This window comes from Pocillopora verrucosa, chromosome 4 (genome assembly GCF_036669915.1).
Source record: "Pocillopora verrucosa isolate sample1 chromosome 4, ASM3666991v2, whole genome shotgun sequence".
Lineage (NCBI taxonomy): Eukaryota > Metazoa > Cnidaria > Anthozoa > Scleractinia > Pocilloporidae > Pocillopora > Pocillopora verrucosa.
This window is the reverse complement of record NC_089315.1, coordinates 15492905-15518391: the sequence shown is the minus strand read 5'-3', so window position 1 is coordinate 15518391 and position 25487 is coordinate 15492905. Positions and strand designations below refer to the sequence as shown.

The 25487-nt window shown below is 37.9% G+C and overlaps 1 protein-coding gene and 1 long non-coding RNA gene across 2 annotated transcripts; one reads left to right on the top strand and one right to left on the bottom strand.

The window, feature by feature from the left end:
• Positions 1–8: 8 nt before the first annotated feature.
• LOC131796136 (E3 ubiquitin-protein ligase CCNB1IP1) lies at positions 9–10336 on the bottom strand. The gene is made up of 13 exons (XM_059113781.2): positions 10269–10336; positions 9618–9726; positions 9503–9518; positions 8497–8556; positions 8330–8400; positions 7838–7912; positions 6597–6711; positions 6296–6316; positions 6045–6136; positions 1776–1798; positions 1308–1420; positions 809–859; positions 9–368 (listed from the first exon to the last, which is right to left on the bottom strand). Exons 2-13 carry the CDS (start codon positions 9678–9680, stop codon positions 199–201), a joined length of 870 nt encoding a protein of 289 aa, XP_058969764.2. The 5' UTR covers positions 9681–9726; positions 10269–10336; the 3' UTR covers positions 9–198.
• Positions 10337–13424: 3088 nt separating this feature from the next.
• Positions 13425–14623, top strand: LOC131796404 (uncharacterized). Its single transcript, XR_009341133.2, has 2 exons — positions 13425–13549; positions 14036–14623. It is a non-coding gene; the product is annotated as an uncharacterized lncRNA (long non-coding RNA).
• Positions 14624–25487: the final 10864 nt, after the last annotated feature.

The following is a 25487-nucleotide window of genomic DNA, read 5'->3' as shown; positions in this document are numbered from 1 at the left end:
TTCCACGATTAACCAAGAAACATTTTTATTTGCCTGCTTACCATGACCGTAAAAAGAGAGACTTGCTTACAAAAAGTCTGGGTATTTTTCTTCTACGTTACGACAGGCACGAGAAAATATTAGCCACATAAATGTAAAATATCACTCTTAGCTTCAACACCAATAATCGGGTATCAAAAATGTCACGTAAAAATCCAGCTATTCCTTATGTGCTCCTTTCTGTCCCAGTCGTTTGCTAATTCCAGGGGTCCCTGTAAAATCAAGGGTGAATTTGCGAGAAGCTGAATCGGCATCATTCAGCGGCCCATGGCTTGGAGTTGACACACGAGCCGACACCGGAACTGGTGGATCAAAGACATGAAATTCTCCTACCGTGCAAACGAAGAATAATTTCAATAGTGTATTAATAACCGTGAATACCAAGACTTATAACATAACAATAAAAACATCATGTTCATTCACAAGTTGTTGTTTTTGCTTTTTTTTTTTTTTTGTACAACGGCATACAATTTCACCTCTGACGCAGAAAAAAGGTTGTAATTCAGACCAAGGATAAATGTCACCTACTGAAGTAGATGTATAAGGCTGGCAATCAGTGGCAACAGTTTTCAGACGTGTTCACCACCCCCTTTATATACATGATGGCCTATTCCTGTTCAACCTCTTGGCTGGAGTTCAACATTGCTCTGAGGAGAGTGGTTGGGGTGGTCATGCAGGGGGCTTTTAAGTCGATTCAGAAAACCGATGACCAAAATAAAATTTTACAGAGATTGTTTATTACTTAACGTCCCTGCTAGAGTTTACTTACTCTCTGCAGGATATCTCACATCAGCAGAACTAGCTGTTCGTCTCAGCAACTCTATGAAAATTTGAAACAAAGTTACACCTATCATTCAGGTATTAAAATTATCCCTTTTCTACGTTTTATCAAACGATCGTGTGGTTATAGGTATTGTAATGCACGTGAACGGTTTTAAAAATGATATAGGACCTTGCACTGACTAATCCAAAGTCTTTGTTTACACAAGAAGACACCAAATTAAAGAGGCCTTATCTTGAAAGACAGCACTTTCATCTGTCTGTGAATCCATCCAAATTACATTAGGCCAGTTTTCTATTGTGTAAATAAATATTATAACGTCAAAATATTCGTAAAAGCCAGTCACCCTTGGGTCAGTTTGCTCAAAACAACGGCTGAATAGCACCACTGGCTATCGGTTACAACCCAACGAGAAAGAAAAAATTTCCTGACTCTCAATTTCTTGAGAAGTAATACATAAAACAGTTTTTAGCTAGATTAATTTTACCTCCGCCTGTCCCGAGTGGAATCTCAAATACGCGACTCACTTCTCCTCCCAAACCGCGAGATTCTAGAATCCTTTCTTCACGTCCTTCTAGAACGGATGGCGTTATCGTTTTTCTGCAGATGAAAAACGAGCATATATCTTACAATGATTAAAGGTAATCATGTACGACAAGCCAATCTTTTGCAGCGCGTAGTAATGTCCGCGTTAAAAAAATGGCGAGCGAGCTTCAGTAGGTAAATTTTCTGTTTAGAGACAAAAACTGCCCATGTCGAATTATCTACGTCATGAATATATCAATTTGCCAAAAACTACAACGCGGTGTACTTTTGTAACTGAACTCCTCATTCCATTTTCCTTCAGTCTTAATTAGTAGCTGTAGGCCATAACAAATTACAGTGAAAATGTTCAAGGGGTCATTGACAATAAAGAAGTTGCACAATTCTTCTAAAAACACATTTCTGTTCTTACCTTCTCAGTGAGTCATACATTCCCTGTTGACGTAAAACAGTACTTTCTGTGAGACAACATCAACATTGCACGATAGCAAAGTGCTGTACGTTCGTGACTTAACAGAAAGGATATCTTACAGTAGGTTGTGCATGCATCATTTACTCTGACGGCCATTCACTGAACACAAACACAGATTTACTTTCTTAAAACAGATTTTTTAGTAAAATGCTCCTTGATGTTGGACCGGAAATCAGGGGTCAGTAGCAGTGACTCATTAAAAACCAAAAGAAAGAGAAAGCAGAACTACGTGCGGGTGTGATTAAATGGCCAAAAAACGAGAGGGAAAAAGGAGTCATTTACGTAAAACCAGCATATGCTCTTCCTTCCTATCGTCGAATAGCCTCACACTGTGACATAAAATCCATCAATCCGATAGAGATCGTTTCTTATATAACCATGCAGCAGCTCTACCCTTGCGAAATGGCTTTTGGAATTCCTAGGAATTCCTAGGAATTCCTAGGAATAAAGGTGTGAATTTTCACGGTAAATTCGGACTGGGAATTCCTAGGAATTCCTAGGAATTCACAACCATAACAACTCTGGTTCTAAAAACCTTGAAATTCCTAGAAATTCCCAGAAATTCCCAGAAATTCTCAGAAATTCCAAGTTTATAGCCAACAGGACTTGGAATTCCTAGGAATTCCTAGGAATTCCTAGGAATTCCTAGGAATTCCAACTCAGAGAACCAATGACTTTCCCTGAAAAGCTGTAAATCTAAAAAATTCCTAGGAATTTCTGGGAATTTCTGGGAATTTTTGGGAATTTTAGGAATGTTTAAGAATTACTGGGAATTTTAAGCAAAAATTTGAGGCTAATGATATAAAATAAATACTTTAAATTAAAAAAAACCCAGCTAAAATTCAAGTATTCAATGAAATTTATTTAGAAGCTTAATTAAGGCTTACATGTAAAATATTTTTGATTAATTAACATCAATGTGTGGTAATATTAGGATGGAATTTGATTTATTTTTCTTTTCTTGAAAACTTCATACGGATTAATCCTCAATTACAGCTATTCATATAAAATAGTTCTAATCAATCATTAAATTTGGTTTGACACAAATTGTGAATAAAATCTGTTGATTCTTTTCCATAAAATACAATATCTTAAGTTATATTTGAAAACCAAGCACTCTTGGGAGTGAAGGGGCTAATTACAGACAAATAAAATTGATTTTTTGATTAAAATCTTGTTGTAACTGTAACAATAAATTAGAATGAAGTTATCCTAAACTGCAAACTTAGCTGCTGTTTGTACTGTTTGTATTTTTTTTCCTGGGCTCACAATGAGTTGGCCTTGAATGAGGTTGTCAACAAGAACCTTGACCATTTTGTATCTGAATTCCTTGACATCTGAATTTGAAAAAAAATAATATATTAAAATATGTATATTTAAAGCTCAGACCAGGCTTTTAAGATGGCTATGAGGAAAAGGGCATTCATTGGATTCTCAAATTGAGAAATCTCTGTTATATTGAGTGACTTTTATATTGGAGTTAGTACATCTCTCTCATGGATTTTACTAAAAAAGGGCTGAATACATTATTTTGTTTTTACCAAGGAGGGCTTCTTTATGTACTAAGGTTTGTTTAATAACAGTTCCTATTATGAATCTTGAATGTTCCCAAACGTGACTAGAGGAATCTTGAAACCTTACTGATAGGTTTATTTCATTGTAAAGCATAAGCTTAAGAAACTGCGGCATGCAAGTGACCGATTCGATTCTCAGAATTATTCTAGTTTCAGTTGCGCCGAGCGTTATGTAAGCTTAATTCAACCCGCTACATCTATTCTTTTATAAGATTTTGATCACGTAACGAATATCGCAATTTTTACTCACCACAAGCTTTCAAAATCGTAGCTTTACAGATGGCCACTCGACCCTTGTTTGTACCAGTCAATATGTCAACTGTTGTCCCTTCTTTTAACTCCACGGCGCCAACGACTTTCTTTTCTTTTACAACACTCACGCTATTCTCGTTTTCCCATTGAACCACAATAAAAGCTATCTTTAGAAATGTTATATTAAGCAAAACAGTTGAGCAAAGCGATCAACCGATCCAAAGTACATTCAAAGATGAGCGCCAAATGGAGTCTTCTTTGTTTCCGATCACGGGCATGATCACGTGGATCCTTTAGGACTTATCATTGGCTAGCAAAGTGAATCCGCTGGCTTGCCGATTGCAGTGTTAAGAGAAGCGCTTAAATTTATTCTGACTTCTCCGACCGGTTCTCTGCTTCTAGAAGATGGATAGCTTGGTGATATAAATAAAGATGTGACCTCACTCTATGTAGAAATAATCGAAAAGAATCGATCGTATTACAAATGCACGATTTGTGGCCGAAAGTTGTCGAGGAAACAAAGACTCGAAACTCACTTGAGTTGTGTTAATGGCCAAGGTGAGAAATAACACAAGCCAATCACAGTTTTGAATGCGACTACAAATCGTCTTTTACCCTCATATTTATAAAAGAAGGATACCACGTTAGGAAGCATAAGAGATACATAGATGATCCTAGTGTACCAGTACCTAAATCTACAAAGCTTGACCGTAGCAAGCGTTCAGCAACACGTTCCAACACCGCCATCTCGATTCCTCAGTCAGTCGTTTCCACTGAACTTAAAGCAGTATTGACAACAGAGTAGAGTGCGTCTTACAAAGGAGAAACATTTGTACAAGAGACAGGAGTAGCTATATGCGATTACAGAGGTGCGTTGGAATTCTGGTCCACAAATAGTTATGCACTGCCCGAAGTATAAAACAATCTTGTTGATAGCTGACAGACAGAGAAGAACAACAAGTAAACTTAAGAGCTGTTATTATTGAAGTGGGACTATCACTTTTCATTTTTATTTAAAGAAGGACTTGTAATTTGCACCAAAAATAAAAAGATGTAATATTTTTTGGGGAGATCCAGTGATTGGGACATTTAAGAAATTAAGTTATGAAAGGAAACTTGGTTGGTACTTCTCACTACTAACAAGTCTTGTTGACAAATATTTTCAGATCAGAGTTTCAAATAAAGTAAATTGAAGACGTCATATAAAAAGGTGTTTTTCCTCTAAGGGAACATTGACTACCTCTGTCTTGTCTGCATGCCAAATGTTTGCAAAGTGTGTGGATGATCCACAAGTATTGGAACTCTTACAAAACATTTTTGTAAGAGTTCCAATACTTGTGGATCATCCGCACACTTTGCAAACATTTGGCATGCAGACAAGACAGAGGTAGTCAATGTTCCCCTTTTCTTACAAAAATGTTTTGTAAGAATAAAAACAGCAAAACAAATTACAGCAATTAGTCATGAAAATAGAGCAAAAAACTGAAAAAAAAGCAGCAACAACAATCATGAAAAAAGAAAGATTAATTAGGTGTTGAATTTGTTTGTCTAAGGCATGAAATTTCTACTAAAAGTATTGTCAACAAAAAGTCTCTGACAGCATTTGAGGCAACTGAGCTTGACTGTTCCAAGGTTTTCTAACAAAGGCAACCAGTAATGTAGGTTTGGGAAGTAAGATAACAATGTAATTATTGTTAATTATTGTGGAAGTTGGCAATTTCCATTTAACATAACTGACAGCTGGTTCATGAGAAAATCCATATTAATGTAAAGATTTACTAAAACTTAGTTTGAGTAATAAATTTCATGATTTTTAAGTTATAAACATGTACATGTATGTATATCTCTTGGTAAGTTTTGTATAGCATACCTTTTATTGAGCCAAAGTTTTAAGCCTCTGAAATTACTCTTTTTCTTAAAACCTTCACATTCAAGGTATTGAGAATTTCTTAGAATTTATGTGGACCTCAGGGTATTAAAATTGCCTCAAATTCAATTCCCAGAAATTCCCAAGAGTTCCACACTTCTTAAATTATAGGTAGTTTGTAAAGCTGAGAATTCCTAGGAATTCCTAGGGATTCCAAGTCCTCACAAAACTGGAGTCTTCCTTTCCCAGAAATTCCCAGTAATTCCAAGCTTTTTAAATCGGAGTTAATTTGCATAAAAATTCCTAGGAATTCCTAGGAATTACTAGGAATTTTTAGGAATTCCTAGGAATTCCTAGAAATTCCCAGAAAACTGGGAATTCGGTTTGCAAGGGTCATTTGCATAATTGGGAATTTTTGAGAATTCCTAGGAATTCCTAGGAATTCCTAGGAATTCCCAGAAAACTGGGAATTCAGTTCGCAAGGGTAAATGGGTGAGTAACGTACAAAGTATTTACCTGGAGCTTAAGATACTGTCTATTCTTTTCCATCATTTTCTCAGACAGTTCACAATTGCGTTTCTTGATGTCCTCCAGCTCCTTCTTGTCATCTGCAATGAGCAAAACAGCTTTTTTTCAAAATATCAAGAATCTTTCCTAACATTACTATCATGAAGTAACATATTTCATAATGTACGTTTTCCTCATCAAAATAAATCTCCCTTTAACCGAGCGTCAGAGTAATTTATGATTAGTTTCAAAACACTTACTTGATGTTTGGGTTCTTAAGGCTGTTTATAAATTGAACTGCAGTCAAGGAAATTTGTGGAGGATTACTCCAAAGTCTCATAAAAAAAAGTTCCTAAATTGTAAGAAATGTTCATGGTTATTCGTTTTAAGGTATGTATCCTTGATCCAATCATGGAAGGTTCGAAGTTTATTGTATCCCCACAATCCAATAGGACCCATTAAAGCTCTCACAGTGTTTACAATTTGTTATATGCACATTTATCCTACAAATCTTCGTTTGCAAGATGAAGTCTACAAAGAAAACCACAGACAATAGGATACAGCTTAGTTCTGCTTGCACTTTGGAAAGAACTTGACTGTAGTACTGCTCCAACTGATTTGTCTTCTCCTTTGCTTTGTTGGCAACATAATCCTGGTACATTTTTTCCTGGTGGGTCTATGCAAAAGAGGAAACATCTGAAGCATGGTATCTGTGAAACAAGTATTTTCATATCTCTACAAAGGTTCACAAAAACATTAGCTCAGACTGCATTATCCAAAAACCTAAAAAAAAAATTTAAAAAATGACACTTAATGACTGGATCAGTAACCTCCTGTATTTCATACATGAAAGAGCACTGAGCACAATAGCAGTTGTGGAAGTGGACAATGTAAGTGGACAGTTTGCACTTCATGTTTATATAATTTGAAAAAACTTTTCATTTGTTCATTATTTTCTGGTGTATCACTATGCTTTAATCCAAAACTAAGGCATTTAGCCAATCAGAGGTTATTCTGTCATAGTTTTGACTAATTGGCATCAGTTCTGTTTGTAAAAAAACTTGTATGACAATAGAACAAGTTTAAGACTCTACTCTAACAGTAGTTTTATCCTCAGAAGCTTAGACCCCATTCTTTAAAGCTAACAGGTACCAGTTTTATGTAAGCCTATAAAAAAAGGTTTAATTCTCTCTGAATGGAGTCTTGTTAAAGATTTCTTATATGCACATAAAAACGTAAAGAGGCACTCCACCCATTTTGAACAAGAGTTTGAAAGGCAAGAAATATACTTCCCTTGAGGAAAATCGAGAAAACATTTAACTTTTTTAAGACAAAATAATTTGCCATTTTCGATATTGAAAAGATCTAACATGGTTCCAGTGATAGTGGGAATAAGACAAAATAAATTAATTATTCATCTCTCAACCTCAAGGTGATTTCTTTTGTTTTTTCCCCCAAGCCTCAGAGCCAAGTTTGAATTTTAATATATAAAAAATGGCAAATTAGGAAGCTTAGAGAAAAATAAGAACTCACTTTAATGCTTAGGCTTATACAGCTTTCGATGGCTATTTGTTGCCCACATTTTGAGCAGGACTCTTTCCAAATATACATTCAGTGAATTGTTTGACATTGATTCAAATACAATTTTTTCATGTTTTATAAAATACCTCACAGACTCACTTCTTGCTCTAAAAGTGTGATGATAAACCCCATTCCCACAGGAACTACAACTTCTTTCTAAAGCAGCTCACAGGTAAGAAAGTGAAGGGTATACTACTTGCTTATAAGTGAGGATATATTACTTGGTATGTCCAGAATGCCAATGCTCTTGAGCAAATTTCCATAACAACCTCAGGTTTTTGACCAGCCAACACCATCTGTAAAATGGAAACAAACAAACATTTAGGGAAAATATCATTGACACCAACTCTAGTACAGATCAACTCCCCATTTCAGGCACAACCAGCAGTTTAAGTGAGTGCTCACTTTCTGAATAAATGTAAAGGTGTTTTATTTAAGAATTGCAATACCCTGTTTTCAACTATCTACAGACATTCACTTTTTGTTGGCTCCTTTCTAGGCATTTTGATTCCTTAGGGCCCAAACTGGTGAGGAATAGGTACTACCACACATTTTTGGCTGAGCTTTATGCTGTTGTCATGGTAACAATGCATGGTTGAAAAAGTACAACCACTAGAAGACCCACTCAAAATATATGTACATATGCACTAGCAGAATATATCTGATTTATGAGTTATGTGAACTGATTAAAACGATTCCTTATAAACACTTACTGATTTGAATTGTTCAGAAGCCTGTAGATCAACACGAATGACGTCAAATTTTGCAGACAGATTAGTTTCACCTGGCAATGAAGCATAACATATGAGAAATCCATCAATTAGTTTCAACAGTTTTTATATGTACAAGGGGCATTTGACTCAAAGAACCATATACTTACAAGCTGGACAGATAAGGCTCTTGTTGAATTCTCTGGTTCCATCCTCATCACAAAATATATCTTTACATAAATTCAAGGATGTAGGTATCAAGGCAGGTACTGTTCATTACTTAAAACCACAAATTCTACTCAAATGCAAAAAGTTTATACTCAGAGAATACATTTAAATTTGCAATACCTGTTGTGTTCCTACCACCAGAGCAATTTTCATTAACTTTCATTGGCAAGTGTAAGTCACATAAGTGAAAAAAAGTATTGATAAGTTAATAACAATCTTCCTGTAATTATACAACAGGGGAACTGGAACAGAGGCTAAAACAGCCCCCACCTGCATGTGTCCATGAAGTTTCTAGTTGATGGATATAATCTGTCAATCAGTCAATCTGCTTTTCTGCTTCTATCCATCCGTCCATAGTCTGTCCGTTCATAAGTCAGTCAGTGAGTCAGTTAGTCTGTTGGTTTATTAGTCTGTGGGTCAGTCTGTCTATCAGTTAGTCACCCACTCAGTGAGACAGTCAACCACTCAATCAATGACAAAGTCAATCAATCAGGAAGTGATTAAAGGAATCAGTCAGTCAAACTGACACAAGCTCATGGTTGTACATAATTTAGCCATAAATTTTGGATAGAAATGTACTCATCTTAAAACCTATTTCAGTCAGAAAAGATGAACATAGAACTTTGACAGCAGTGCTTCTGTCAGTGTGCTTTGGTGCAGGACCACACTGACGATTAAAACTGGACAATCATACAAAATTTATAAAAATCCATACAATTGCATGCTCATGTAAAGATTCTCTTAAAAAAGATATGATTTTGGACTTATGTCTTTATCAATGATTTTGTTTAAAAAGTCTTGTATTTTTCAAAGAAAAACAAAAATGCCCTTCTGACTGCTTCCATTGATCACTTGTATTCAGTTAATGTTCAATACTTAAGACATCAGATATTTCAACAAGAAATAAGAAATATATTTTTACTGAAAGCTCATGGAGCAAAAGGATACGAGAGCATGAGGTAACCTGGAGATTTTGTGGATCAAAAAAAGTATATTTACATTAAAATATTTCAAAATGAAATTGGATTAAAAAATGTGCCATAAACTTGAAAAAATTGTTTACCCAAGCATGTGTATTCAGTCTTTTTCTGCACTTTCTAAAGTTGCAAAGTAGATCATTATCCATTTTCCTCTCTTTGGCTCCACGTAACCTACATCAAACTATTGAAAGCCTGAAAAAAATTGAGAATGTTAAACCACAACAGGTCCTGACTCGACACCAGAAATTTAGGGATTCCAAAAAAATTAACTGTGCTAATCTCGTGAAGATTGACAAGCCATAGCATTCTACTTCGTACTCGGTTCTAATAAGAAACGGGTTTTAAACTATTTCCAAAATAAGCTGATGTGTCGACTATGTGTGCATGTGTCAGAAAAGTTGACGCCAGTAGGTTCGTTAAGGCATCGTAAAAAGAACAGTCATCGCTCCTCCAAATTAAGCAAGCGTTTTTCTTCCGAGTTATTTCTAATATATAAATAATTGCTTACAGTCTATCATAAACAGAGAGCTTTCAAAACTACCAAAGATCTCAAAGCATCCTGATAAATTGATTAAAAGTTAACTAACAACTTCACGGCCCCAAGTTACTTGAACACACGTCGCTCTAATGTCTGGAAGTTATTGTTGTTTATCTTGCTTTACATCTTAAATAAATTTATCAGTCAATGCCACATCTAAATAACCAATCAGAAAAGTGTGAATGGCAAATCTTACCGCATCTTAGTTCCGAAAATCACTGATCTTTCTCATGGAGATCAAGACTTCACACTATGCAAATCAACCTCGCGTGTCAAACAACGCATGCTCAGTTATGCTCAGTCGGCCCGCCGGGCGCTCGACCGAGTCTGTCTCAATCTCACTCGATCGTTAAGATACTTTGACACGCTTTCAGAATATAGTGTCAAAACGTAAAAATTTGTCCATCTACTGACGTTTATACGGTACAAGAAAGGTTAGTAACCTTGATGTTGGAGCCGGAGATGCAGTAAGATAATTCATCGCATTCTAAGGCCTACTGGAAAATTAAACGAGCCTTATAACCGTTACGAATTCTTCGTAAATCTCAGAAAATTGATTGCTTGATTAATTGATTCATATGACCGCTACGAACAATAACTATGGATACCTCTGCTTGGTTCACTCCTCGGAACAAAACTACCAACAGCTGCTAAAAAAACGAAGGGAAAAAAAAGGGGAAGTTAAGTTAAAACAAGCTGCGGCTCAGACTAGTGGAGGGAGACAGGGGGCTAGACTAGCCAGATGCTATGTAAGAGGCCGCTTCAGTTCATATGTTTTTGCTTGTGTTGTTTTTTAGAACTGTTTTATTGGTCATGTAATAAACTGTGCCTATGTTTTCTACGGATTTAATACAGAGGCGGATCTAAGGGAGGGACACGGGGTACCCGGCACCCCCCCCCCCCCCTTATTTTGAGTTAGAAAAAAAAAAGAAGCGCAGAAGAAAGAAAATCCGGCAGGGCAAGCAACAAAAAAAACTTCATAGAAACCTATTGAGTAAATATAATTTTTTATTGAAATGCCAAGCGATTCTAAGAGTTACGTTGGTTTTTCAGTGGTCAACCGAGACTACCCATATCCATTGGTTTCGTAGCAAGTGGTCTTCGAGACCGCTGTGGCGTGACAGTTAAGGTCACTTACTTCAGAAAGGCTTCAGTTTCAGTTAATATTGAGGGAAACAAGAAAAACTCATATAAACCTATTAAGAAAATTCCATGTTCGTTTAGATATCGCAAGAGATTCTAAATGCCTTTTTTTGTAAGTGAACAAATCTTCCGAGCTTATCGAACCACAAAATCGTTTGGTCGTCGACGCTTGAACAGACTGCTGGGCACGCTCTCAGATATATATTAAATACCCGGAATTCGGAAATGTCCACCGAATTCAGAGAAAAGCCTTTTCACGGAGTATTAATTTAAAAATCTTGTCCCGTTTTACCTTAGTCAAGCTGTATTTTTCTTCAGTGTAACAGAATCTTGGGGTATTTTAGTAAAGGATGCACCACTACTGTAGGAGATCTGACATCAAATAAACCAATTAAAAATACAGCATGAGGGAACGTGTTGCCTTATTGGTTTACATAAAGACCTTTTTGAAAAGAAACAACCGGTAGAAGTGCCATATAACAGGTATAACGCTTCGTAACCTTTCAATGGAATTTTGGTGAATATTTCTAACTGCCGCGTACTTGACCAGAAGCGTCGAATTTCTAAGTGTCGCCAATCGAGTGATATTCTGGGATGTGCAAGCACGGAAAATTTGTCCACTGAAACAAAAAATTAATTTTTTGAATTGTTTGACATGTCTAATGTCCAGTGTACGGGCATTTAGCCACAAAAAAAGTTCCTCAATGTTAGCGACTGGATCATTTACCTTTGACTTGCAAAAGGAGATAGTTTAAATGGGGGACAACACCTGCGCAGCCTCAAGCAAATCGCGCCACCAGCGCATCTTAAGAGTCATCAAAGGACTGAGAGTATATTCTACTTTCAAGGTAAATGCCTTTTAAAGATCTTCAAAACATCCAATGGATTTTCCTCAATGTTTCGTTATGGTAAATAGGCTCAACGAAAAAGGTTTAATACACCAAGAGAGAAGACGGAAGGAGATTTTAGAATGGAGATCATTTACCCACCCTAAAGGAGCCAATCATTTTTTCTCTAGGTTCCCCCCCCCCCTTCCTCCGCTTTTCTAATTTTCCTTTTTCTGTAAGGACAAGTAAGATTTGATTTGATTGATTTTTCTGAATAAACGTACGAAAACTTTATTCCTGACTCAAAAGTTTTTCTATAACCTTTGTGTCTGCTACCTTCGTGACAGGGTGACCTCTGTTCAGGGGGACGTATTCGAAAATAACTTATTTTAAAGAACCAGTCGGTTCCAGAAGTATCTATCTCCACGCAGGTTTAATACATCCAGAAATGCAATCTTGAAGTTTTCCCAAGGTTCCTTAGTCCTTAAGTCCCGAGTGTCTTTGTAAAAGCAGAATTACGCCAAGAATACAAACAAAGATCTAGTTGCCACAGTAATATGTATTTTAAGTAGAGAATGTTAAATAAACCACATCACACAAGTTATAATCGAATGTGTTCCCGATTGTTGTCGCCAAGAAAGAAGACGGAAGTAGAGTTCAGAATGGAGATCATTTACCCACCCTAAAGAAGCCAATAATTTTTTTCCGTAGGTTTCCTCCTTTTTTTCCCTTTTCGAATTTTCTTTTCTCTGTAAGGACAAGAAAAAAATGGTCCCTTTTGATATTTAAAGATGGCACTTTCACCCTTACCAAAAACATCCGTGCACGCCACGTATTCGGATGGAAAACTTGCTATTTACTGGAAGTAATACAAAATTACCTTTGGATAAGAGAAACCTAATATCGTTTTATTAGAATTGAGATTTTAAAAAGCCTGTGTGTTTGGTAGGGCGTTATAACACTTCGTTATAAAAGGCAAAACGGAGCAAAAAAAAGGATTCGTAAGGTAGGGGATTTTTGTTCACTTGAAACAAACCACAGTAAAGCGCAGATCTTTCAAAATGAATAATATCCACCAACTGTGTATGTAACGATCTTCCTTCCACATCGGTGTATTAAAAGTCTCTTTTATTTTCTAATATCATAATGGTCCTTCGCTTTTGTTCTGTCAGTCTGATCTCTGCTTGACCAACTCAGAAGTTTTCGTCTGTGTTTATCATCTCTCCGGCAGGGTAGTTTTCAATACGACTTGCATAACCCTGGTCGAGTTGACAATGGAAAATTCCCTTAATCAAATATGTAGATCTTAATTATTTTTCTTTGGTAAACATCGTCTTGTTCACACCATATAAAATGTTCCTCGGTGCTAGCGACTGGACCACTTAGCTTTGACCTGGAGAAGGGGATAGTTTTAAGAGGAGACAACATCTGCGTAGCCTCAAGCAAATCACGCGGCCAGCGGATCCAAAGAGTCATTAACGAATTGAGAATATTTACTACTTTCAAGGTAAGTGCCTTTAACAAAAGATATCATAAATGTCGAACTAAATTTTGTCAGTGTCTTCTAATGGTAAATATACTCAACGAAAAAGATTTAAATGCGCTAAGAAAAAAGAAGGGAGGATAGTTCAGCATGGCGATCATTTACCCACCCTAAAGAAGCCAACAATTTTTTTACCCTTGTCTAAGTTTCCTTAATTTTTTTTTGTAAGGACAAGTAAGAAATGGTCTCTTTTGATATTTAAAGATGACACTTTCACCCTTACCAAAAACATCCGTGCACGTCGCGTATTCAGATGGAAAACTTGTTTTTTTTTGCTTAGAATAAAAAAAAAATGCCCTTGAATAAGAGAAACCTATTACCGTACTATTTAAGAATTGATATAAAAGACCTGGGAGGTAAGGAACACCACTGATAAAGGATAAGGAAGAAAAACTTTAAAAATCTTGGTTAGTTCTTCTTTTTAAGTTATATTCATGTTTTCAACCCCAGCAGGGTTACAGAGAAGCCATGAAACTCCATTCAGTTGTTACTCTTCTCGTTCTGGTTCTTTTTACAACTGTACCTGACGATACTGAAGCTGTACCAGTCGCCTGGTTTCTTAGAATCGCAGCCAAACTCGGAGTAAAGCTTGCGAAAAACAGCTACTACGCTCGCTGTAACACACGCCGCACACCGCCCGGGATAAGCTGTCCCTCTGTTGTCTACGGTGTCGGTCTTTCTAGAGGACAGGCCCAGAACTCAGCCCGGGTTTACGCAGCTACATTTGGGGATGACGAGTGTAAGGGTTACGTGGGCCATTGCAGTATTAAGAAATTCATCAAGTGAAGAACACTCACATCAGTTGGTGATCATTTCCTTTATTCTTGTGACCTTAATGTTTGATTCAAAGGTGATATTGTAGGGAGAAATAGAATGTTGGTCACTCTTCGGGGTTAATGGGTTAATAAAGAGAAAAAAGCTAAATGAAATTTTAGAATTTGACGTTTGCATACACTTAGACAGCCATTTATAGAGGGAAAAAGTAGAATAAAGATTTAAACTGATTATTGATTTTTCTGAATAAAGGTACAAAAACTATTCCTATAACCTTTGTGTCTGCTACCTTCGTGACAAGGGGATCTCTGTTCAGGGGGACGTATTCGAAAATAACTTATTTTAAAGAACCAGTCGGTTCCAGAAGTATCTATCTCTACACAGGTTTAATGCATCCAGAAATGCAATCTTGAAGTTTTCCCAAGGTTCCTTAGTCCTTAAGTCCCGAGTGTCTTTGTAAGAGAAGAATTACGCCAAGAATACAAACAAAGAACTAGTTGCCATAGTAATATTTATTCTAAGTAGAGAATGTTAAATAAACCACATCACGCAAGGTATTCTCGAATGTGTTCCCGATTGTTGTCGCCAAGAAAGAAGACGGAAGTAGAGTTCAGAATGGAGATCATTTACCCATCCTAAAGAGCGCCAATAATTTTTTCTCTCGGTTTCCTCCCCTTTTCTAATTTTCCTTTCTGTAAGGACAAGCAAGAAATGCTCTCTTTTGATATTTAAAGAAGACACTTTCACCCTAACCAAAAACATCCCTGCACACCACGTGTTCAGATGGAAAACTTGCTATTTACTTGAAGTAATTCAAAATTACCTTTTGATAAGAGAAATCTAATATCGTATTATTAGAATTGAGATTTAAAAAACTTGAGTGTTTGGCAGGGCGTTATAACACTTCGTTATAAAAGGCAAAACGGAGCAAAAAAAAAAAAGGTTCGTAAGGCAGGGGATTCTTGTTCACTTGAAACAAACCACAATAAAGCGCAGATCTTTCAAAATAAATAATATCCACCACAGCGGTGTATTAAAAGTCTCTTATTTTCTAATATCATAATGGTCCTACAATTTTGTTCTGTCAGTCTGATCTCTGCTTGACCAATTCAGAACTTTTCGTCTGTGTTTATCATCTCTCCGGCAGGGCAGTTTTCAATACGACTTGCATAACCCTGGTCGAGTTGACAATGGAAAATTCCCTTAATCAAATATGTAGGTCTTAATTATTTTCCTTTGGTAAATATCGCCAAGAAAAAAGGAGGGAGGATAGTTCAGCATGGCGATCATTTACCCAGGTAATTTAGTGTTAACAACTGGGTTGAAAACGTAAATTAGTCACCGTAAAGGGTAAAAAAGCTGACGTTTCGAGCGTTAGCCCTTCGTCAGAGCGACTAGAGAAATTGTGGGTTGTGTGTGGATTTATATGTAGAAAGTGGAGCTACGCCATTGGTGGGAATATGGTGACGAGAAAACAGGAATAAATTAGTTGAATGAAAAGCGCTCGTTCCTCATTCAACTAATTTAACCACCACATACTACGCTCGCTGTAGCACACGCCGCATACCGCCCGGGATAAGCTGTTCCTGTGTTGTCTACGGTAGGTGTCAGTCTCTCTAGAGGACAGGCCCAGAAATCAGCCCGGGCATACGCAGCTACATTTGGGGATGACGAGTGTAAAGGTTACGTGGCCATTGCAGTATTAAGAAATTCATTAAATGAAGCATACGCACATCAGTTGGTGATCATTTCCTTTATTCTTGTGACCCTAATGTTTGATTCAAGGGTGATGTTGTAAGGGGAAATAAAATTTTGGTCACTCTTCGGGGTTAACGGGTTAATAAAGAGAAAAAAGCTAAATAAAATTTTAGAATTTGACGTTTGCATACACTAAGACAGCTATTTGTAGCAGGAAAAGTAGAGTAAATATTTAAACTGAATATTGATTTAATGAATGAAGGTAGAATGATGAAGAAATGTAAAATGGTTTCCGTGTTTACATAGCCTGATGTAAACACGCGGGAGGTTGGAAGAACACGAGATAAGCGTAGGAAACCATGACGCGAAGCGGAGTGGTTTCCAGCTTATCGAGTGTTCTCCCAACCTCCCAAGTGTTTACATCAGGCTATGTAAACACGGAAACCATTTTACATTTGTTTTATAAAATAACTAATGAAAGAGGAACGAAAACCGTGTTTACGTACGCTCATGTAAAATGGTTTTAGCGCACGTACTATTTGAATTATTTTATAATTTTTATTCATGACTCAAAAATATTTGTAGAACCTTCGTGTCTGTTACCTTCGCGACAGGGTGACCTTTGTTCAGGGGACTTATTCGAAAAACTCCATTTGAAAGAACCAGTCGGTTCCATACATCCAGAAATGTGATCTCGAAATTTTCCCAAGGCACCTTAGTCCTCAAGTCCTGAGTATCTTTATAAGAACAGAATTTCGCAAATAATAGGAAAAAAAACTAGTTGCCACAATAATATTTATTTTAAGTAGAGAATTCTAAATAAACCACATCACACAAGTTATTCTCGAACGTGTTCCCCAAACTAAGGTCACCTTGTCAGAATGGTAGCAGACACTAAGATTGTCGGCGAATTTTTGAGTTGAGAATAAATTTTAACCCCTTTTCATTCAGAAAATCAATATTCAGTAAGATCTGTTAGCAAACAACAACAACAACAACAAAACAATAAAATCTTTATTAAAATGTTATTCCCGAGAACAGTTCTGTCTCCCTTTAGGAAACGCTTAGCCAGCAATGGTGCAAACGTATGAAATTTATTTCCATCTTAATAAAACTTAGAATTAACTTATTTAAAATGTAGCTTGTCACTGAGAAAACCGGAAAAAAAAGAATTCTTCGTGCAGTTTTTCGGCGTCATTTTGCAGTTGATGTTAGTAATTAGATTAAGCTCCGCTGTTACAGTAGGCCAAGAAGAATTCACTGTTTTCCGCTGATCTATGTATTAATTCGTCTTGGTCGCATTCATAGGCAATTGGAAGATCGTTGTTGTGCTATCCACCGAACTACGTGCAAACCTGTGTATCACTTAATTACTTACTTAATGACTTCAGTAACAGGAAACGTAAATGGTAATTGGATATAGAGGATGGAGCATCTAATAATAGTGTTATATAATAAAACTAAAGAGCTGGAAAACAGCAAAGAGTTTAACATCTGTGAGCAACCACAGTTAAACGAGCCTAAATGAAACTGATGAAAACTACGCAAGTTTTTGCAAACAAAATGATTAAAGGAATCATAAAATATTATCAAAAGTTGCCTGCACGTGTAATTTAGGACCATAATCGACTTAAGGGTGCCATTTGGAAACAAGAGCTCACAGTTTGCCGGATCGGTTAAATAATCTATATGATCCATGTCCAAGAATGACAACTTATATTAAAACTGAAATTTCCTGCACCCCCTCCCTCCCTCTTCTCCCTATGACACCCCACCCTCCCACCCCCCCGCTACACGCAGCACACACCCTAAGAGCTTTTCATTATTCATGAGGAAATAGGAAAACAATATTTTTTGGAAAAATCCTGTACTGCACAATGATCTCATGACCTTTTTTTAATTCTGACAAGATGCGTCCTCCATTTTCCTCCTCTTAACATGACGTCATGACCTCATAGAGAAAAAGTTTTGAAAGCATGAACCAATTCAGATTCCGATAAAAATAGACAAAGTGATGCGGCAAATTTTGAACTCTCGTTTTCAATAAAAAATTGTGCAATTCATAATTAGAGTCGTGATCCAGGCAACTTTTAACAATCCCTTCATGTATGCGTCTCCTATCCTAATCTTCGTTTCTCCGACATTCTGCGTGTTCGCCACGAACTATGCTAGAAAACTGGACAGTAAAGGCTCGAGCGGTCACTTACAGAGGTTCTGTTGTTTAAAAAGTAAATCCTTTGTAATCAGCCAGAACTTTGAGATACAATAGAGCGTTTTTGCGTATTATTGCGGCTTGGTCAACTTGGTAAACTTAACAAATCATTTATTTGAAATGTGTGTTAGGTTTTATGATAAAACTATTTCAAATTAGACAAAGGAGAAAGTAGCGTCTTTCCTAAGAATAAAAGTTGAGGCACTGCGTTAATCTGACATTCCGTCCTTAATTTTTAGACCTTTGGAGCAACTTTCTGTCGCCGCTGAAGGACTGCTTGCTGAAAGTCGCCAATGTTCCATTCTATCTAAAAATTTTTCGACAAATTATGTCTCGATTGCTTTACCTCTTAGCCACCGTTAAACAGAATGCCATAACTTGCGATATGTACTTTGTGCTTAAATTGATAGTTTTTCTCTTCTCTTTCTGAACTTTCTTGCAGTCACACAGAGGTTGAATGGAAGACTAGTTCCTCATTTGTCGACGCTTGAACTTTGACAGGTCTGAGTTCCCTGATTGAAAAAAAGGAAAAAGAAAAACTGCATCGTACGATAGTTAACTATGTTTTGTAGAGCCTGCCATTAGTAAATGACTGCTCAGGGTAATTCATATGTTTTATAACCTTATTACACTGCAGGCTGTTTTCCTTTGCCGAAGTAAGAAAGCCTGTGGTGAAAAAGGAAAATAACCTAAAGTATCTTGCTTCATGGTGGCTCACCATAATTCACAGCAACTGTTTGTTTGACTGATTCAACTGCCTAGTGTAAAGTGAGAATATAAAATTGGCACCAAAGAGCAAAACAACCATAATTTAGGTTGTGACTATTTTTTCATTTAACAGGTAGCCTCGTACCTAGACCTTCCACGGCCAAGCGGTTAATGGATACATTTCAATTACGGGTAAACGGTAGGATCTAGGTAGGAAATTAGATTGTGAACTAAAGGATGAGCCTAGTTTTAAAGTTGCGGGAAACTTATCAGTCTATCGAAGTAAGTTAATTTTCTGCAAATCAAAGAGGACTCGAAGAGGCACCACTTCCAATTTTACAACATGTTAAGGTTCTTGCCCGGGTCACGAAATATTGAGGTGAAAACACGGTGCTAATGCAGGTGGAAAGCAAGAGCGCGATAAACTACGGAAAAAAGGTCCATACCTTGGTAAAATGGCTCCCTTTTGTCACTTGATTAGTCACAGCTGTATCTGAACTGTCTCTTGTGTTTCATTCCCGCCGGAGGAACAATCTGATTTCGCGGCCTCGCAAGCCAGAATTAAGTCGTATGGAGGCCAGGCTTTTCTTTATCGCTCTCTCTTAGGGTACCAGTCCGCCAGGTTTTATGCTGTGTCCAGCCGGGCGAGCTATTCTCCCTTCTTACTGGTATTGCTGTGGTTGCCAGCCTGCCACGTCTTCCTGTGGGTACTTATTACATAGATCAGTCCAGTCTATGTAACTAGTTCTTTGACGCTATTAGTGATTCCAATGCAGACAACTTTCCAGCTTTCCTGCTGGTGCTGTAAGATTCAGTCTGCCGTAGGGTCCTGCGTAGGCAAGTCTGTATTGTTTTACTGGTAATACTATGGGGGTCCTTCCGCTCTGTTTTACTGATGACGCTGCGCTGATCAGAACGACTCTGCTTCATCCATGGTTCACTTCGTTCTATTAGTGCTGTAGCCGTGATCAGAACAGAGTGTAACTTGCCCCCTTATCATGATCGGATCGGTTTGCGCTCGCGAAGCTGAGAATAGAATGGAAGAGGACACGGAATAATAACATCTAAGTGTCAGTGCTAATCAGATGGATCGTGTAACATCAAAAAGGGGTTTATATTCTCTAGGTAAAAATCAAATTCAGTGAATGTAATAACATTTGACCATTTAACTTTTAGCAGTAACTAGCTTCCGATTTCTCCTTACAGCCACCCTCGAATTAATGTGAAGGTCATGAGAATTAAGGAAACGATCACCAATTTAAGAGGCTGATTTTCAAACAAATTCTTTATGTCAACACTCAAGAAAATGCAAGACAAAAGTATGAAGAATATGCATACTGATGTTAGGGTGTAAAGGGTTAAGAAGTAATGTCTTTTTCATATAAGATGGAACACTGAAACGGAGTGTCTAACTATTGCACGGGACGGGAACAAAACTGAAAGATTTTATTACTGTACCTGTGTTAGTTGTCTTTCCACTTTTTTCCAAATTGTTACTGGTAGCGAAGACGCCACTGAACGGCCCACGGAAGGGGTAGCTTCAGAGGTACGGAAAACCGTCCATGTAACTTAGCCAGCAGGATGCAGTTCACTACACCGATCTCTCCAAATTGTTCATATGGCAGAAATATTCCATGGCAAGGCACGATCACTTAGCGCAGTCGGTCACTGTTAAAAAAGCTAGACAAATACTTTAAAGAATCATTCACAAAAAGAAACCAGTTGATATCAATTGTCGATTTTTTTTTTAGTCCAGATCCGTTACTTTTTACAATCTGAACTATACAAATTATGCCAAGAGCGAGCATATTGTGTACAACAGATTCTTTTTCATAAGCAAGCCGTATTTCAGGGTACTTACACTTTGGTGAGATGACCATCCAAGGCTGATATCTGTAGCTGGAAAACAGTTTGTTACGACTGGGGATTGAAGCAACTGTTAGTTCAAAGCGCATGTTATGTAACAAAGGGATGTAAGTTGCTAACTTTGTTCCCGTGTTATCGCCTCGCACCTGTCTTAACAATTATCAAAAGAAGAGGAATAGGAATAAACTCGTCTTAGTTGAATGGTGTAAATGGATTGAAAAATCATTATCTTCTGACGCCATTCAACCGTTGTCGTGTGAATCAGGAGGCGGCTAAAGTTGACGAGGTGTTCAAACTGGAATATCAAAAAAGGAATTTTAGTATTTAGAAATACTTACTTTACCTCTTCTCATCTTACCCCTCATCACCTTGGACAACGTCTTTAACTGGTAGCACATCATGTCAAAGTTCCATATATCACAGTTGCAGTTCCCTGACTTGACGAAATGTGATTAGTATTATGTTGCTTAACAACTTTCACTTACCTGTTCAGTGGCTCACAGCCCCCGAAAATGGGCTTATACTGAGCATGAACATAGAGTGTTCCGACAACGAGCCAGTCCCCGAAAATGGACAAGTCAAATCTTCACATATGCCTCCCGAAAAACCTGGCATTTAGGCGCAAAATAACCTTCTCTGAGCAACTAAACATGCCCCCGAAAATGGGCCTTCTTATGACCAAGTATTGTACCCCGAAAGTGGCACTTTCGTCCGACGCTAAGTTCACACGAAAAGTAAACCTGCAATTAAAACTTGTTAGTAACCTATGCTGCTTATTCCTAAGAGTTATAGCGTGCTATAATATTACTTCAGACCACACAGAGACACTTGAGTTTTTTAAGTATTTATTTTTTCGTCATCCAGTGTTACATCCTTATGCTATAATAGGTAATTAAAGTTAATCCACAGGACCTAAATTAATCCACATCACCTAGGAGGGAGGGACGCGCACCTATTTGTGAAAAATTTGGCGTCCAGAGAAACTCCGAGTGTTCCTGTGTCAGTAAATGTCGACACCCCGAACATTTGAACACTCTCGGTCTCCCCGACGGTATTTTAATGCCTTTGTCTTCAGCGGCTTGCAAACGACTTAAAGAGTCGCTACCAAGCCTTGATGCTCATTTGGAGCTTTCTTCCGATTGGAAAGCCGAACTATTCCCGAGCATTCGAATGCAACACCGATGTGAAATCCGAGCCGAAAGCCGAACCGTAAGCCGAACCCTAACTACTCACTCACCTTCTGTCTTACCTTGTATGGATTGCTGAAAGATGACTGCGTCTCCTCCGTGACTGCCGCGTAATGGGCGGTTTTCACTACGGCGCAAGCTCAATTCCAAGTTGGCATACGCAAACGCCGTTACCCGTTCAAATAAAAAATGGCTTATGCAACTCAAAATTAAGTTCGTGGAAACGTTCTCCGCCTACATTCGCGTATGTCAACCAAGACTTTAGCTTAAGTCGTAGCAAAAATCAGCCTTATGGAAGTGTTTCCGTTGTGAAGATCTCCTCGGACGCGGTCAGAGGGTCTGGACGAGACAAACACTGATGAATTAATTTGACTTCAAATTCAAACGTGATTAATGCCGAGTGATATGAATTGCCGCTAACCGAAAATTTCCGAATTTGTCGAGTCGATAAGCTTTCGTGTCATACTCAGTCCAGACCCCCTGATTAATAGACAGTAAGGACGATGGGGTGGGGAAAAATCTTTATTTCAGTTTTCATGGGAGGTGGGAAGGGGCTATGCGCTTATAGATATACTTATAGCTTTTCAAACATCAATGCTTTTCCAAGCATAATAACGTTGATCTTTGAAATAACTATAATTATTTATTTTACACTATATGCTATCTGTTCTAGGTGCTCTTCTTCCTAAACCCACAAAAGGCGAACTCCATTATTGAATGCACTGTGCATTATATGCAAAAGGCTTTGGCAAAATATGTGCAAGCCTTCAAGACTCCTTTACGGCAGTTTGGCGCGAGAATGTCGAAAGATACTCACAGTTACAGTAATGACTTAACAAATGTAGAAAATTTACAAAAAAGAAACAACGTTGGAAGTTTGATCTTCGATTCGCATATTATTTGCTTTTTCAGTAATTCGATGCTTGTTCCTTCTCCAAAGCTTGTTCCTTCTCCTTGTTGTTTGTAGTCGAAGGTTGGCTACGCTTACAATTTGTAAACGGTCTAAACTACAGTGTGTGCATTGTCCCATAGTCCCACGTTAGCAAGTTGTCAGTACTAAGAACTGATCTACGCTCAAAGTAGTGAGCCTCCACTATCAGCTGACTTCCTGTAACTAGAGTCAAACCACTAAACATGTCAGGAGAGGCAAAAACAACCTGCTTCCAACAGTTGAATGGCTTGATTCCTCCAGTTTCCTACAGTCTATGTTAGTATCTGGTTGAACCTTCAGGTCGAAAATTTTTTGATCAGTCTCACTCGATTAAAGTGCTCAGCTGCACTGTAATCAGGCGACACCTTGAACAAGAATTGGCCGCACTTGAAGCAAACAAAGCGGGGAGACGCGAGTAAAACAATGAAAGCCGGAGTGAAACCAAGTTGACGTCTTGCTGAAGAAGTGCTCCGAAGTAGTAGCGAAGATACCGAAGAATTAACGAATAAAATCGAAGAATAGTCGAAAATAAGCCGAAAACCGACCGAGCGAGAGCGATGTGAAAAACATACCTAAGTTAAAACCCAAAGAAAAGAAATTTGGAGGGAGGACCCACACCAGCCCCAGGGACCCGCTAACTAATCTAACTAAGTTGACGAAGGAAGATTACGACGAATGAGAAGTTTGTCAACTTCTGCTTGAATTTAGAGATAAGGTTCAACCAGAGCTCTATATTACACCCCTCCTTCCCAAACCTCAAAGAATTTCACAAACCGGGTTTTTTTTAGCCTTCCATCAGCGTCTTCTAACTGACTTGTCTCCAGTCTACTCGTATGCGACGGAAATGGAGAGTAGAAGGGGGCGTTAGCCCTCTTCTTCGCTGCCTTTCACATCCTAATACAAGTGGACCTGGTGACAGAAGTCAGCTCTCTACTTGAATGGACTGAAATGGACTGGACTGCATGAAGCTGGATTGCGTTGAAACCCACCATATGGAACCGGATTGGACCAGACAGATTGGGAAGGACTAAAAAGGACCGGAGTGGACTGGATGGAATGTCACCGGTTTGGAGTAGACTAGACTGAACTGGTTTAGTTTGAACTGATTGGACTGAAGCTCTACATTGGATTGCTGTTGGTTAAATCAGTTAGCTCCACTTGTAGCCGCAGCGAACATCTAATATGATGAATCCGCCGTCAAACGCAGCTGTTCAGAATGAAGCGACCCTTGTCAAGTTGAGAAAGAATTTTAAATTTTAATAAACCAAATTTAACATGTTCCCGTGCAAGAATTCTTTGAATTATCAAACACAATATAGCAAGTGGATTCAAATTAAAATCAGCGTTGTGGTCGTTACAAGCACCATCATTTACGCAGAAATACTTAGATTGCTTAATTAAACGTTTTGTTTTAGTTACAACAAAAACCACATAGCGTATTCAACTCCACAGAAACAATTTTAGAATGGGCAACTAGAGCGTTGAACGTCGAAATTGTTGAGAGCAACGCGGTATGAAGTTTACAAAGAAGATTAGGACGCATATTTTCACATATTTACATGTGGTAAAGCTAAACTTAAAACTGCTTGTAAAAGTGACTTCTTACTAACCTTCTGTGTCTGAGTCGTCTCCTACCATTCACATATAACGCGCTATGCCTATCTGTTGAATGATTGTGCATAGTAACTGATAATTTTCCTCTGTCAAAGTTTGCTCTCAACATCTCGAGCTCTTCTTCTAAATCTTGGAATGACTGTTAACACTACGCTACTCTTCACGAAAGGCCACGAAGACCCACGTGCATGGATCATGTCTGATTGGCCCAATTTTTTTGCACGGGCTTTCAGCGTCAAAGTGTCATGCATTATTATGCGCACAAGCCGCTGACTGCTTGACTTTTGTAACCACGTCAGCCGTATCTTGCTGTCTTCAACTCCGGAAATTCTCGCATTTTACATGTTTTATTTGTTATTAAATTTTTTCATTCTTAAACTGCATATTTTTCCGTCCTTGTTTAGGCCTCTCCATAAATGACGTGCGTAATTGCTATTATTTAAATTGGCGTTTCCAACTTCAACTCAAAGAGTAGAAACAAAAGAATTTTCGGCTAAAAAGTGAGGCTAGGAAGGTTATTTATACAGATGAAAAAATTACGCGCGTCTGATGGTCTGAAATCGGGTGCATTTTTTCACGAAACACGAGTGCAAAGTTGTAACACGAATGGATATTACAAATAGCTCGCGCAGCCAAAACTTCGTCCGTCTTGAGTTTTTGTGACGTGCAATTTAGATTTCCAAAGTTTCCATCTCAAAGGCTTCGATAATGTAATAATTTTCCAAAACACTGACAGCGGGCAAATTACTCGAAAAAATTTAACAGACACGTAAGTCTGCAGAAACAATACTAATTGGCCCCAAAGGGATACCATCCTAAGCTACACGAATTGTTCGCTCCTATCACGGCAATTCAAACTTTCGCTGGTTTGAGGGTCTTTTTAAATTTTAAATTAAAAATTCAGTTTTTCCA